This window comes from Trichoderma gamsii (genome assembly GCF_001481775.2).
Source record: "Trichoderma gamsii strain T6085 chromosome Unknown Scaffold_9.2, whole genome shotgun sequence".
In the NCBI taxonomy this organism is placed as follows: domain Eukaryota; kingdom Fungi; phylum Ascomycota; class Sordariomycetes; order Hypocreales; family Hypocreaceae; genus Trichoderma; species Trichoderma gamsii.
In genome coordinates, this window is record NW_020171346.1 from 148925 (window position 1) to 165052 (window position 16128).

Here is a 16128-nt window from a genome sequence, read left to right on the forward strand (position 1 = left end):
GAAAGAGAAACGTGCTTGGAGTTGCAATGGTCAGGAGGCACATTTTGTATGCCTGGTGTTTAGGATAGGGAGTTGGATATACCATGTATGACTGTGAGATTATAGTTGGTTGCATTATTGAATACTATCTTAGTCGAGGCAAAGACTCTATCTTTCCGTACAGACGCTGTTGGCTACTCGGCTTCGTTGGACCAAGTTTTACATCACAAATTGCACAAGTCGTTACGATCATAAATGTCTTTTAATAGTTAAATCCATTGATGAAAACTACCTGAAGATCCGAACTATCGCATATCCTCAAAGGAAGGAAAGAAGAGAAAAACAAAAGGAAAAAAGAAATTCGAGAAAGAAAGGAAAGAAAAATAACAATCATAATCTCAGTTCCCTTCCCTCGCCATCATGCCTAGATGGCTCCCTCGCTACCATAAAATCATTTATTCAATTCCAAAACCCATTTCTATGCCCAATCCATATCCTTTCTCCCATACACAAGCGCCAATTCGATATACTCAATCCGTCCGCAGGAGGAGCTTCTTCAGGAAGACGGATCTTCCTAGGAGCCCGCCCAAGAGACCAGTGCCGCCGGTCGTTGTCCCTGCTGGCCTGGTGGTGTTTGTGGTAGTACCGGTGGTATTGGTGCCGTTGCCTAAGGAGCCAGTGAGTGTGATTCCGAGACCAGGCGCTGTTGTGTTCGTGGTGGTGGTATTGACTGGGACTGTGGTTCCTGTTCCTGTTCCTAGGAGACCGCCCAGAAGGCCGGTACCAGTGGTGCCTGTGGTATTTGTTGCTCCTGTAGTGGTATTGGTGCCGTTGCCTAAAGAGCCAGTGAGTGTGATTCCGAGACCAGGCGCTGTTGTGTTCGTGGTGGTGGTGTTGACTGGGACTGTGGTTCCTGTTCCTGTTCCTAGGAGACCACCCAGAAGGCCAGTACCAGTGGTACCTGTTGTATTTGTTACCCCCGTAGTAGTATTGGTAACTCCTGTAGTAGTGTTGCCTAAGAGGCCAGTGCCAGTCGTGTTGGTTAATACTGTAGTGGTATTGCCCAGGAGGCCACCGACAACGCCGGTGCCAGTAGTACCAGTTGTATTAGTGACTCCTGTGGTGGTGTTGGTAACCCCTGTAGTAGTATTTCCCAAGAGGCCGCCGAGGAGGCCAGTGCCGGTGGTACCGGTTGTTCCTGTTGTATTGGTAACTCCTGTGGTGGCATTGGTAACTCCTGTTGTTGTGTTGCCCAAGAGGCCGCCGAGGAGGCCAGTGCCGGTGGTACCGGTTGTTCCTGTTGTATTGGTAACTCCTGTGGTGGCATTGGTAACCCCTGTAGTAGTATTTCCTAAGAGGCCGCCGAGGAGGCCAGTGCCAGTGGTTCCGGTTGAGTTGGTCACTCCTGTGGTGGCATTGGTAACTCCTGTAGTAGTATTTCCCAAGAGGCCGCCGAGGAGGCCAGTGCCAGTGGTACCAGTTCCAGTCGAGTTAGTTGCTCCTGTAGTAGTATTGCCTAGGAGGCCGCCAAGAAGGCCAGTACCAGTTGAGCCTGTTGAATTACTTACGCCGGTTGTGGTGTTTGCTATTGTCCCGGTTGTATTTGTGATACCTGTAGAGCCAGTGCCTGTCCCTAGGAGGCCACCGAGAAGACCGCCAGTTGTGTTGGTTACTGTACCAGTGGAGTTTGTAACACCCGCTGTGCCAGTACCTCCTCCTAGAAGACCGCCTAAGAGACCAGTAGAGTTGCTAATAGTGGTTCCATTTGTGGGAGATCCAATTGTACCTGTCAGATTCAAGCCTGTACCATTTCCTAGAAGACCGCCAAGTAGAGTGCCATTTAGGAGACCGGGCAGAGTGTTATTCAGGAGACCAGGCAAAGTTCCATTTAGGAGACCGGGCAGCGTGTTGTTTAGGAGACCGGGCAGAGTGCCGTTGAGGAGACCAGGCAGAGTGCCGTTAAGGAGACCGGGCAGAGTGCCATTGAGGAGACCGGGCAGAGTGCCGTTGAGGAGACCAGGCAGAGTGCCGTTGAGGAGACCGGGCAGAGTGTTGTTGAGGAGACCGGGTAAAGTTCCATTTAGAGTGCCGTTTAGGAGACCAGGCAGAGTGCCGTTGAGGAGACCAGGCAGAGTGCCGTTAAGGAGACCGGGCAGAGTGCCATTGAGGAGACCGGGCAGAGTGCCGTTAAGGAGACCGGGCAGAGTGCCATTCAGAGTGCCGTTTAGGAGACCGGGCAGAGTGCCGTTAAGGAGACCAGGCAGAGTGCCGTTAAGGAGACCGGGCAGAGTGTCATTGAGGAGACCGGGCAGAGTGCCGTTAAGGAGACCGGGCAAAGTTCCATTCAGAGTGTTATTTAGGAGACCGGGCAGAGTGCCGTTGAGGAGACCGGGCAGAGTGCCGTTAAGGAGACCAGGCAAAGTTCCATTGAGAGTATTGTTTAGGAGACTGGGTAAAGTTCCATTCAAAACCCCTGGCAGCGTGTTGTTCAAAAGATTAGGCAAAGTTCCATTTAATATCCCTGGCAGAGTATTATTCAAGAGATCGGGCAAAGTTCCAGTTAAAACACCTGGCAGCGTGTTATTTAGGAGATTGGGTAAAGCTCCATTCAAAATCCCTGGCAGAGTATTATTTAAGAGACTGGGTAAAGCTCCATTTAAAACATCTGGCAGAGTGTTATTTAGGAGATCAGGCAAAGCTCCATTCAAAATCCCTGGCAGAGTATTATTCAAGAGACTGGGCAAAGTCCCATTTAAAATCCCTGGCAGAGTGCCGTTTAGAAGATTGGGTAAAGTTCCAGTTAGAAGACCTGGCAGAGTTTCGTTGAGGACATTTGGCAGAGTTGTGCTAAGAAGACCTGGCAGATTTTCGTTTAGAAGACCGGATAGAGTGCTATTAAGATTGCCAAGAGTGTTGTTTAAAAGACCAGGTAGAGTGTTGTTCAAGAGGCCAGGCAGAGTGATGTTTATGAGACTAGGTAGAGTTGCATTTAGGAGGCTTGGCAGAGTGCTATTCAGGTCTCCTAAAGCTGCATTGAGGACACCTGGTAAAGTTGCATTGAGGAGGCCTGGTAGAGTCGCATTTAGAAGGCCGGGTAAAGCGTTGGTAAGATCGCCAAGCGCGCCGCTTAAAACGCCGGGCAGCGTGTTATTCAAGAGACCAGGCAGAGATGCATTAAGGAGACCTGGTAGAGTCGCATTAAGAAGACCGGGCAGAGTATTGTTAAGATTAGCAATAGTCCCGTTTAAGAGGCCGGGCAGAGTGTCGTTTAAGAGACCAGGCAAAGATGCATTTAAGATACCGGGTAAAGATGCATTTAACAGGCTTGGTAGAGTCGCATTTAGAAGACCGGGCAGACTATTGGTAAGATCGCCAAGAGCGCCGTTTAAGAGGCCGGGCAGCGTGTTGTTTAAGAGCCCAGGCAAAGATGCATTGAGGAGACCTGGCAAAGATGCATTTATAAGACCTGGCAGAGTGTTGGTAATATTACCAATAGTCCCGTTTAAGAGGCCGGGCAGAGTGTTGTTCAGTAGACTAGGCAAAGTTGCATTGAGGAGACCTGGCAAAGATGCATTTATAAGACCGGGCAGAGTGTTGGTAAGATTACCAATGGTCCCGTTTAAGAGGCCGGGCAGCGTGTTGTTCAGTAGACTGGGTAAAGTTGCATTTAGGAGACCTGGCAAAGATGCATTTATGAGACCTGGCAAAGATGCATTTATGAGACCTGGTAGAGTTGAATTTAGGAGGCTTGGTAGAGTTGCATTGAGAAGACCGGGCAGAACGTTGTTAAGATCACCAATAGTCCCGTTTGAGAGCCCTGGCAAGGTTCCATTTGATATACCTGGAAGAGTATTATTAAGATCACCGGGAATGCCGTTAAGAAGACCAGATAGAGTACTGTTCAAAAGACCAGGTAGAGTGTTATTCAAAAGGCCGCCAAGTAGATTGCCGAGGTCACTGGGCAGAGTATTATTGAGGGGACCGCCCGGCAAAGTTCCGTTTAGAATACCTCCTGGCAGAGTGCCGTTCAGAAGACCAGATAGAGTGCTATTCAAAAGACCAGGTAATATATTATTCAAAAGGTCGCCAAGTAGAGTTCCAGGGTCAGTAGGCAGAGTTCCATTAGGAAGACCGCCAGGCGATGTGCCGTTGAGGATACCACCAGGGAGAGTGCCGTTAAGAAGACCAGATAGAGTGCTGTTCAGAAGACCAGGTAAAATGTTATTCAAAAGGTCGCCAAGAAGAGTTCCAGGGTCAGTAGGCAAAGTTCCATTAGGAAGACCTCCGGGCGATGTGCCATTCAGGATACCACCAGGGAGTGTTCCGTTAAGAAGACCAGATAGAGTGCTGTTTAGAAGACCAGGTAAAGTGTTATTCAAAAGGCCGCCAAGTAGTGTTCCAACGTTACCAGGCAAAGTTCCATTAGAAAGACCGCCAGGTGATGTGCCATTCAGGATGCCTCCTGTATGAGGAGGCTCGAGAGCGATTCCCACTCCGAGATAAATATCAAGAATTCCGTCGCCATTAATGTCAATGGCTCCAGGCGAAACAACCAAAGTATCAATAACTCCGATGAGATGCAAAGCAACACCTCCGCCGAATTTGATCCATATATTAGGAAACCCATCTCCGTCGGTGTCAATGCCACCGTCAGGGCCAATTATTGTATCGGCTATTCCATCAAGGTTGAGATCAACTGGAGAGCCAATTTGGATACCGAGACCGAGGCCGAGATTACCAAGGTTAGTAGGAATCGTGTTATTGCCTCCTAGAACAGGAACTCCTGTCCCGTTTGTCCCATTCAGAGAACCAGTATTGTTAAGATTCAACCCGGTGCCATTTGAACCAATGAGACCGCCTGGTGCAATAATGCCAGGCAAGATTAGGATATCAGGGAGGCCATTACCGTTGAGGTCGATGCCTCCATCCAGGCTGATAATGCGATCAGGCCTTCCATCTCCATTGATGTCGACGCCACCACCGGGCAGAATAGTAATGCTAACAACAATGCTGCCGCTGAGATCAATGCGACCTCCAGAGCCAATTACAGTGTCCGGCAGTCCATCTCCGTTGAGATCGACGAGAGAGCCGACGCCTATTTGAAATCCGGTAGCGATGCCAAGAGGCCCAAGACCACCAATACCGTTGAGTAGACCTGAAACCAATCTACCCAGGAGACTTGTCATGACGAAGATATCAGGCTTTCCATCGCCGTTGATGTCGATGCCTCCATCAAGACCAATGACAACATCAGGAATTCCATCATGGTTGATGTCCACACGGCCATCAGGGGAAATGATGATATCGGGAATGCCGTCGCCGTTGGTGTCAATGCCACCTCCAATGCCCACGGTGGTATCTGGCCTGCCGTCTCCATTGAGATCAACAAATGTACCAGCACCCAGGTTTGCGAGAACAGAGGCCAGAGTATTGCCAACGGAACCTACCACGCCGCCAAGTAAGCTACCGAGCAGAATGGTCAGATCAGGCCTGCCATCTCCATTGAGATCGATGCCCCCGCCAGGAAGGACAAAGGTGTCAGGTAATCCATTACCGTTGGTGTCGACTCCGCCACCATTCAGGATGATAATGTCAGGCCTGCCATCTCCATTGAGATCGATGCCTCCACCAGGAGTAATCCGAACATCAGGCAGCCCATCTCCGTTAAGGTCGACAAGAGCGCCGATAATGGACGTGCCATTAATCTTGACATCAGGCAGAACGCCACCGGTTGTGTTGCCGCCTCCAATAACAATTGGTGGATTGCCCGGACCGAGGTTTGTAATATATCCAACGCCGACGATCAAATCGGGCTTGCCATCACCGTTTAGATCGATGCCTCCGATAGCACTGATTACGATGTCTGGTTTGCCATCGAGATTAAGGTCAACTAATCCATTCAGACCAATTCTGATATCCGGCTTTCCATCACCATTAAGATCAACACTGCCATCAATGCCGATTACCGTCTTGGGTATGCTGCTACCAAGAATATAGACCGGTGCGCCGATGAGAGAAGGGACAATGTTTCCGACACCAATTGTAAACAAGATTTTGAAGTTGGGTCTACCGTCTCCATCAGTATCAACGCCGCCATCTAGGTTGACCATGGCGTCTGGGATTCCATCGCCGTTAAGATCAACAGCGCCGTTAAGACTGATCACGAGATCTGGAACGCCATCGCGATTAAGATCGACAACACCGTTAAGCCCGATATAAACGTCTGGTACGCCATCGCCGTTTGTATCTATGGGAGTGCCAGCACCTAGAAACACGGTTGGAAGAACAAAGCTATTGGTAGATCCGCCGGTAGTAGGAGTGCCTCCAGGATTAATAGTACCATTTCCAATCGGGGGGATGATGGTGCCATTTAGCTGGAGAGGAGGTAGAGTAATGATGGTACCATTTCCAAGCTGGGATACGGCAGTACCATTCGTAATAGGCTGGGTAATGATAGTACCGTTTCCAAGAGGCAGGGTAATAACACTGCCGTTTCCGATGGGCTGGGTGATAATAGTGCCATTTCCAAGTTGGGGGTCAAAGGTGCCATTTGCAAGCTGTGTAATAATAGTGCTATTAACAATGGGCAGTGTAATGATGGTACCGTTCCCAATGGGTTGGGTAATGATTGTGCCATTTGTGAGCTGGGGAATGATAGAACCATTCAGTTGTGGGATAATAGTACCATTCAGGTTGGATATGATAGTACCGTTCTCAATAGGCTGAGTAATGATAGTACCGTTTCCAAGAGGCAGGGTAATAACACTATTGTTTCCGATGGGCTGGGTGATAATAGTGCCATTTCCAAGTTGGGGGTCAAAGGTGCCATTTGCAAGCTGTGTGATGGTGGTGTCGTTTCCAATGGGCAGCGTAATGACAGTACCGTTCCCAATGGGTTGGGTAATGATTGTGCCATTTGTGAGCTGGGGAATGGTAGTATTATTCAGCTGTGGGATGATAGTGCCATTTCCGGGCAAGGTAATGATAGTACCATTTCCAATGGGTTGGGTAATGATTGTGCCATTTGTGAGCTGGGGAATGGTAGTATTATTCAGCTGTGGGATGATAGTACCATTTCCGGGCAAGGTAATGATAGTACCATTTCCAATGGGCTTGGCGATGATAATTCCGTTGCCAATGGCTTGAGGCTCGTTATGACCAGTGGGAGCATGAGGGTGCAGCGAAATATCCGGTCTTCCATCTCCATCAAGGTCAATGCCACCGTCAGGGCCAACGGTAGTATCAGGCCGTCCGTCCCCATTCAGATCGACTCCGCTACCAGGCAAGGTAACTAGATCTGGCTTTCCATCACCATCAATGTCGATGGTGCCATCAGAGCCGACAGCCACATCCGGCCTGCCATCCCTGTTTGTGTCAACCCCAAGAAGAGTGCCATGGGGCAGACCATTGAGTAGGCCCACATCACCCACAATGATAAGAGGATGGACACCAGGAACAGTAGGAATAGTAATCCTAGGGGCCCTAGGACCTGCACCGGGCAAAGTGATGGTAGGGTTGTTCAAGCTAGCAGGATCGCCAGCAATGGCAATCGGTGCTTTATGGCGTGCAGTTGGCTGAACTGTGACTGTAGGATCTCCTCGACGGGCATCGGGTAGCGTAACTGTAGGGATGTGCTGCACAAATCCAGGTGTACCAATGACTACAGTTTCCAAAGCTTCACGGTTGAATGGCTTCAGAGTGATTGAGGGATCGCCCTGTCTAGCTCCATCAAGAATAGTCGTAAACGCCAACGATTCACTGCCGTGATCGTGTTGCTCACCACTGCCGTCTTCTTCACCATGGCTCTGTTCCTGGCCGTGGCCATTTTGTTCACCGTGGCCATGATCCTGATCGTGGCCATATCCCTGGCCGCGGCCCTGTTCTTCATCATGACCGTTTTGCTGACCATGCCCTTGCTCTTTATCGTAGCCATATTGTTCGCCATGACCATATTCTTCACCATGGCCTTTTTCCGCACCGTGGCCTTCTGACGGTCTTGAAGGCTCTATAACCACAATCGGAGGCTTACCACGCTCAATCGGCGGTAGAGTGGCTCGCGGGCCATCAGGCTTTGCACCGGGAGCGGTAATGGTTATCGGTTCGCGTCCAGGGTTGCCAACAACCACAATCGGGTGTGAACCAGATTGAGGTTTTCCGTTGTACCCAGTTGGAAGACAGGTATGAGTTGGAGCTCCAGCTCCTTGGCCCCCTCCTGGTACAGTAACCGTTAAGAGATGATCCGTAAAACCATGAGAGCCGATAATGACGGTTGAGGGATCTTCAGGACCCCAGCCTGGAATAGTGACTTTATCGCCGTTGGGACCGGCCCCTTCGCAGGTGAAAGTTGTAGGATTCGGGTATTTGGTAACTTTTGGTTCGCAGATAATGACAGTGCCCTCGCAGCCATGGCAGGTAGGGTGAATAGTAGAGACAGAAGGTCTCTGCCAATCGGCAGTAGACGTGCGTGTGACATAAGGATCGCTAGTAGGTTCGTAATGAAAGACAGTTCCCGGGCAGACGGGACATTTAGGGGGCTTCGTTGAGGTAGCGTGCTCTGATTGACGAGTGGGCAGAGTGAGGTGCACATAAGGCTGCGTCTCCTCGGCAGTCTTGAAGTGTTTCTCTGGAGCACAGGCCTTGGCACAAGCACCCAAGTCAAGATAAGTCGTAACAACAACTTCAACAGTCTTGATGCCATCCTCGTGAGCCTCGGCTGGGTTGAAAAGGAGTGAACCCAGGACGGCCGCCTTGACCGCCCGGGAGAGGAAACCGTCTGCGCGGCGACTAGCCATATTCTGGGACCAGCCGTTGAGCATTTACGGTAGAGAGAAGCTCACAAAAGCCCTAGAAACAAGCAGAAAAAGGAGTGTAAGGTCGTTGCCAATTCACAAGCGGACTAGAAAGTGAGCGAACGGCCATCGCGGATTATAAAATAAGAATCTCTACATATAAACGGATTATGGGGTTGGTCTTTACATTTCAGTGTCACGGTTTGCCATTTTGAGGAATGTTCAATATGGTTATCAAAATGTGGCAATGGCGTAGGATAGCTACCCTTTGAAGGAACATTCGTGGCTATGAGGCCCATACATAGCCGTCTATTGACCTAGACAGTCCCTCTGCATTCCAACGCCTCACTCAAAGATAGAATGAATAGCTTCAGCTCACCAGCAGCAGCTCGGCTACTGCTTGAAAATCTAGCCATAATCTTTCTCGAGCCATTCCACTGCACCGCGTCACATTAAAGTGGTTTTCAATTCAAAACCGCCATGTCGCGTCTGTAACAAACAACCCGTCCTCTCTTTTCAGTACGTGTTGACGTGACATATACCTGTGGAAAGACGATTGGCGCCATACCGAGCACACAATGAGCAATCTGAGTCTTAATAATTGACCTTGATGTCTGACGGCAATGGAATCGACACAACGGACATTGACATCCCTTCCAATGGGCAGATGAAATATAGCCTTTGGTTGCACAACCATAATTGCACCATATTACACTCATATTACCACGAGCCAAGCGGAAATCAATTTTGTCCCAAATGCGGGTGGTAGCCGAGCAGCAGCATTACCAGACATGGGCAGCATTGATACATGCACTGGATCCCAAATTGATGACCAGGCAACAAGAAGGTATCATGCTGGGCGTGCTCATGGCAATGAAATCAAATTCAATTCCTCTGAGACACCGTTGCCGGGTATCTAAGACATGAAATCGATGGGCAAAAAGGTCCGGTAAGACCCCTTCCCCTCACAGGCGTTGCTCTCCCTAGCTGGTCCTGGTGGCATGAATATTGAAAAGGGAGAGACTATATTATCTGTAACATTGGAGCGGCAATGTACATATTGCTTTATGACTTCTGCATTACACATTGTTAAGTTCAAAGGCCGACTACGGGGACAAAAGGGAAGACGAGCCTATTCCTACTATCATCACAATACTCATTGAGGTACCACTTGCCGCTACACATCTTAGATATGAGGAGCTATCAACGGCTTGTATTGGACTTGTCTATCTGTACAACCTAAAAGTGCCATTTGATTGTCTAAGCTCATTACTCAATCAAGACTCTAATAGTGCAGTGTCTGTTACATACCCGACACGGGCGTTATGTCTTCCCGCGACACCAACATACCACATGCCGCGAAGACACTGATCCATGAAACATCCCAGAACCCTGCCAATCTCCGAGAAATACTCTTCTCAGACCTAAGCCAAGGCGCCTCGCTGTTCTAGGTATAGTATCATCACCGATCTTCCCCTGCCAAAGGCAATGGCTCGCTGAGAGGGGGGGGGGCCTTAAATAAGTGGTGCTAGCCATGTCTCAGGAACGCTGGCCAAAGTGATTCGCGTCTTAAATGCCTTTTTCGTCCAGAGGCGCGTCTAAGGACTTATGTTAAGACTTTCAAGGCTTCCAAAGCATTTTTAGGTTTTCCAAATACAGATGTAAGTCAGGTAACTGCGCCATGGCCTCTTCGGATTTAATGGTGAAACGAATGCACATGCGAAATAGATATGGAGGCTGGAGTAGCGACGGTAGACTAATAAAATAAGCTTAAAGATGATCCGGCTTCCTGATGTTTCTAAAATTACAATTGATGCCTCCCTTTGGCATCATGGTATGCGGATGGGTCTCACTATTCCGCACATGTATTCATAAGAACGTGAGCTCCCAATGACCTCCTTTCCCTTAAGTGCTCTCTTTGAACACTGACACTTTCCTTCAAAATCCGGAGACTCTTCTGACACCAGCAGCCCCAACAATCCATGAGTTGCCAAGTTTAAACGCACCCGGCCCCTCCAGCTGGGAGTCCAGCTTTCCCATGGCCATATTTGTCAAGAAAGCTCCCAGGTGATCGGTCGGTGAGTGCAATCCCTTCATCACCGCGATCAAAGGCGTCATTAACGTCGCTAGAACCTTGTACGTTGCGCCGGGATCCGGAATATAAGGCAGGATAGCTTTGTGCTGTCTGGCATCCACAAATCCCGGTCGCACAGAGTCTGCGCGCAGGCTCGTCGGCATCTCAGCCGTCATGTCACTCAGTTGTTTCTCAGTCTCTCCCTTGACGCGAGCAAAAATGGCCGAGAATCGGCCCGGAGTCTGCGTAGCGCCCTCGCCTGACACGTAGATGAACCGGAAGGGCTCTGATGGCGTCGTCGTCAGTGCAGCAAACGATTTTGCAGCGGCAATGGTGTAATCCTTGGTGATCTTGACGTATTCTTCAGCGTTGACCTTGGTCTGGCTGATGCCCAAGGCCCAAACACAGGCTTTTGCGCCCTGTAGCTGCTTCAACACCTTGGAGTCGTAGTTCTCAAAGTCGCGATGGATGATGACGTTGATTCGAGGGTCTTTGGAATCATCAGCCATCTGAACCGGCTTGCGGCTGAGAATGGAGATTTTGGTGATGTCTTTGGCCTTTATCATGGCGTCTAGGACGCCTGATCCCACGAGACCCGTGGCACCAGTTAGAATAATATGCATGGTGGTGAAGATGAGTTGTGTGGTGTATCGTAGTGTGTAGCTTGTGGATATTTGTGAGGCGGTACGCTGGCGAGATTCCGGCGCTGTCAAGAACAGAGGTAACTGGTTTGCAGCTACAGATGAGAGAGAAGATATGTAATGCGGCAGTGAGCTGTAAAAGATGTCAATTGAAATACAAATCTGCCAACAGAACATCCAAAGAGTCGGCATCCACAAGTATATATATACTATAACTCCTATACGTGTATAGGACGATGCAAATGCCAGCTACTAGACCCTAACTCCAGCCCAATGAGGCATTACACGTACTGCATGGGTCTAGGTTCGGACATAAGCGCTTGCTGACAGGACATTTCCCTAATTAGGCGACGCGAGGCCCTTGGCGGCTGCGGAACTCTTGCAACTCCGCCTTCTCCACCGCTGGGCCGCTCCACTGGTCTGGTTTACACAATGCCGGTGATAGTATCTCCGAATGGGCGGATGAAGCGAAAGAAATGGATGCTGATATCGTAGTGTGGCAATGAAGCAGCCTATTTACAATCACAGAGTATCCAGTACCCAGTCGCTTTTTGGTTGAGAATATCCAAGAATATGTGCGCAGTTGATGCTTATGTCTGTGCCCGAGAATCGAGAATTACAATTCCGCAATGGATAGTCACGCACTTCCATAAACCATCTTCAATAAATATCGTCTAGCCCAAAGAAATGGATATTTAACATTCCTTTCTAACTCTAGAAACTGACAAGACAATAATACATGGGCTCATCGCAGCCACTGCTGCCCTAGGCTGGCTTCTCGCTCGCATAAGCTGACCTTACCATGCACAATGACTTAATAATGGAGCAAAATCGCTCGATTTGGCATTTACACTAATATCTGATGATGCAGACGTTACTTTTTCATGATGGACAATAATCAGCTCGAAAAGACTATATAAGAAGGGCTGAATGCCTCAAGTGCAGTGAGCGTTGCATGCCTGAAGATATGTGCTCTGTACCTATGGTATGATTAGTTATTACGCATTAGCTGGGAAATTTACCCCATTCAACCCCAACTTGATATCATTTTCACAAGTTCAGATTCGGCACATACCGAAGCACTGGGTTTCAAGCGACGTCTATCTCAGATACACTTATACTAGCCATGGGCACGGATATTGACGTACTGGCGGCCACTGCTGAGGAGCTCCAGCAATTGCTCAGCTCATCTGCTGACATAACCAGCAAGCATCTCGTCCAAGTATATCTCTCACAGATCAAGCGCCACAATGACTACCTCAAAGCGATAATCAACACAGCTCCAGAATCGCTCCTCCTGGAGAGAGCGGACATGCTGGATGAGGAAAGAAAGAATGGCAAGCTTAGGAGTCCACTTCACGGTATCCCCATTCTAGTCAAAGACAACATTGCAACCCACTTCAAGTCAACTGGCCTTGATACAACGGCTGGAAGTTTAGCCCTAGTCAATTCGAGCCCACGTATCAATGCACCGGTTGTAGATCGGGTAAGTCATTATGCTACAATCAGTTCTAGATGCCCGACAATTAGCTAACTAAGTTGCGTCTAAGCTGCTAGATGCAGGACTCATTGTGATAGGCAAAGCTAGCCTGTCGGTAAGTGTTCACCAACACCAGATTGCTGATTTGAGATCCGGCAGCTAAGCGGTCCCATTTAGGAGCTATCATGGTGGAAGTAGGCTGCCCTGGTTTGCCACAATTAGCCATCAAAAGTGCTGACCTTAATCCTTCGCCAAGAGGCAAAAACTTGATCTGCGGATGGAACGCGGTTAGCGGACAGGCCCAATCTCCATATGTCAAAGGAGGTATTCGCCCTGATGATTCGTTTGCAGGTCATAGTGTAAGTGAAGGTATCGTGGCTCTCACAGTTGCAAACGGCTCATCTAAACATTTCTGCTTTTCTCTAGAACCCGGGAGGTTCTTCATCCGGCTCTGCGATTGCGGTCGCGGCCGGCTTTGCTCCAGTTAGCATTGGTACGGAGACATTTGGATCGCTCATGCTACCTGCTGGCCGAGCTGCCCTCTATTCACTTAAACCCAGCCGTTCGCTCATCTCTCTTACCGGAATTGTCCCTATTTCCAGCTTTTCTGACCAGCCAGGCCCGATGACAAAGACCACCAAAGACTTGGCTATGCTGATGGACATCATCACCGATCCTGGCAACGTTCCACCGGGCGGCTACGCCTCGCGAGTGACAGGTTCATGGGAAGGTCTCAAGATTGGCACAGTAGACCCGGAACTATGGAAGTATACTCCGGACATTCGAAAGGTTCTCGATGAAGACATGGAGAACCAGTTGGTGAGTATTTATAACTGACCTTGTCTTATCATGGAATTTGTTCTCTGTCACTAAGCGAGTTAGATCGAGCAAGTTCGACATGCGTATGGAGTTATTAAGGAACACGCAGCAGTGTTCAAGGATAATGTCTTGTTAAACATTGTCGACACGTTTTTCGTCAACGGCGAAGAGGTTTTGCTTAAAATATTCGGTAGGTTAAATGTTCACCAATGCAGTAATTACACACTACTAAAGCACTGGGAAAATAGAAAAGGGTTTTAAAGAAGAGTTTGAGAACTATCTAAAACTCCTTGATACCCCTCAGATCAGGACGTTGGGCGACCTGATTGCTTTCAACAAGGCGCATGCCGATAAAGAGCTTCCTCAAGGTAATGCTGTAACATGCGGTCCAATAGTTGCTTTTAATGACTGCTAATAAGAGCTCCCAGGATACGATAACCAGGACATCCTTGAGCTCTCTGAAAAGTCTAACGTGACCTCCGAAGACCGCGAGTCTTATGTTTCCCATTTGACCGAATTCGGCCGCGATCAAGGCGTCAATAAGATATTTGATGAACATGACCTCAACATCATAATGGGACCAATCGAGTCGCCATTGTACTATTTTGCTGCGGCCTGTGGTTCGCACCCCTTGTTTCTCCTATCCCGTCATATGAATTCTTACTGACGCTTCCGTGTTAGGGTATCCTGTTGCTGCTATGCCGCTCGACTATCTTGACTATAACGGACGGCCGCATGGGCTTTGTGCTGTCGCCAAAGAAGAGGGCCTTCTAATCCAACTTCAGAGTGCTTATGAGAGAGCCTTTCCACCGCGGAAGCCGCCAACTTTGTGAGCAGAAAGCATGCGTTATCGGAAATTAATCTATTGCTGTAATGCATTGAGAAACTGAGAAATTTGGTTAGCTATGTATAGCAAGTAGGAATAGTTACTGTAGTTGCAGTCGTATAACTTTAACCATGATGTAATAAAGTGTTTGCTTATTTCTAATAAAACATTACTCAATGATAGCTGTATACCGACTGAGCCCGAAGTTACAATAATCTAGGTACCCAAGTATATATACTCCATACACCCTTTCTTATATACACTGAAACAACGAAGAGAAAAATAAACCAAGATGGGATGCATCATAGTATCGTTAACACACCAATCACGAAAGCCGCAGTGCCAGCAGCCAGTCCAACGTTCGCACCCCAAACTGACCGAGATGCTTCATTCAATTTGGCACTTCCAGTACTTGCCGTCGGCCTAGTGGCCTGGACGTTGATGCTGCTCGCCAAGCTGTCTTTCTCTGGGCTGTATTGCTGCGGTGGAAAGCCGCAGACCGACATGATAACCTCTACATCTGTGTGATGAACATTAGCAATAGGAACGTAATAGAGGCTTGGACGAAAATCACTCACCATTTTGCGAATTGGCAATCATATTTATGCAGCTCGCACATAGCCCAGTAATCTCTGCCACATTAAAGCTCTCGTTGGAGCATACGCACTGCTCTTCTGCGTTCTCCGTCATTCCCCATCCGCTTGTTTCACCCCCCGTATCTCCATCTAATCCCAGAACAGTCGGCATCATTGGTTGGGGTTGGCTAGCGGTGGCTGTTGAAATGGTAGCCAGGTCGGGAGTTTTCATCCCTTTCTTGATGGAAGCGGTCGACATAGGTGGCCGAGAATTCGATGTTACAGTTGGCGTAGGGGCTGGACGTGGTACTGTAGTGTCCGTAGAGAGAGGATTACTTGATGTGGTTGGGAGAGGTTGGACCGACGGCCGCATAGTAAGATAGTTGTTTGGTAGCGGCGGCGTAGATGCTAGAGGCTCCGAGGGTAGAATCGGTGACGATGACAATGATGATTCTGGCCATGGAGCTGGCGGTACCGGCGAAGCTGATGGCTCTGGTGGAAATAGACTATGCAATAGTCCTAATAGTCCCGAAGGCAACGACGTAGGCGCTGCGACAATGACTGTCAAATGCTTCTCGATTCGCCTGCCATCGAGGTGCTCGGCTCGCTTCGGATAATGCGCTTCTCTATTCATACCACTTTCGAGACTCCCCAAAGATCTTTTTGGACTGCACATCGAACTCAGCTCGACGATTGGTCCGCAGATGGCGACGCACATGGCCGGAATAGAGTTAAGAGGAAGTGCTTCAGCAGCCACCAATGACAGCACAGCTAAGCATGCAAACAAGCTGAAGCAATAGACCGCCATGGCGCGTCAGAGTAGCCGCCCACTGCCTTTGCGACTGCAAGACAATTACCGGTTTCGATTTGCGAAGGGCCAAAGCCACGGCCCAGTGCTGACTTGCAGCCAGCGTGCCACCCGCACAAGACTGAGACTGACAAACT

General features: G+C 49.0%; 4 protein-coding genes across 4 annotated transcripts; 1 reads left to right on the forward strand and 3 right to left on the reverse strand.

Moving 5' to 3' along the window:
* Window positions 1–509: 509 nt before the first annotated feature.
* Window positions 510–8795, reverse strand: TGAM01_v203330 (hypothetical protein; the record flags this gene model as incomplete). The annotated part of the gene is made up of 2 exons (XM_024549183.1): window positions 510–1765; window positions 2789–8795. The coding sequence occupies 2 exons, from the start codon at window positions 8793–8795 to the stop codon at window positions 510–512; spliced, it is 7263 nt and encodes a 2420-aa protein (XP_024406021.1).
* Window positions 8796–10706: 1911 nt separating this feature from the next.
* On the reverse strand, window positions 10707–11465 carry TGAM01_v203331 (nucleoside-diphosphate-sugar epimerase; the record flags this gene model as incomplete). Its single annotated transcript, XM_018801343.1, has 1 exon — window positions 10707–11465. The coding sequence occupies one exon, from the start codon at window positions 11463–11465 to the stop codon at window positions 10707–10709; it is 759 nt and encodes a 252-aa protein (XP_018665614.1).
* A 1144-nt stretch (window positions 11466–12609) lies between these two features.
* TGAM01_v203332 (hypothetical protein) lies at window positions 12610–14615 on the forward strand (the record flags this gene model as incomplete). Its single annotated transcript, XM_024549184.1, has 9 exons — window positions 12610–12969; window positions 13034–13078; window positions 13141–13157; window positions 13220–13322; window positions 13390–13782; window positions 13846–13972; window positions 14031–14150; window positions 14211–14402; window positions 14464–14615. 9 exons carry the CDS (start codon window positions 12610–12612, stop codon window positions 14613–14615), a joined length of 1509 nt encoding a protein of 502 aa, XP_024406022.1.
* Window positions 14616–14910: 295 nt separating this feature from the next.
* Window positions 14911–15991, reverse strand: TGAM01_v203333 (hypothetical protein; the record flags this gene model as incomplete). Its single annotated transcript, XM_018801341.1, has 2 exons — window positions 14911–15128; window positions 15187–15991. 2 exons carry the CDS (start codon window positions 15989–15991, stop codon window positions 14911–14913), a joined length of 1023 nt encoding a protein of 340 aa, XP_018665612.1.
* Between the last annotated feature and the right edge of the window lie 137 nt (window positions 15992–16128).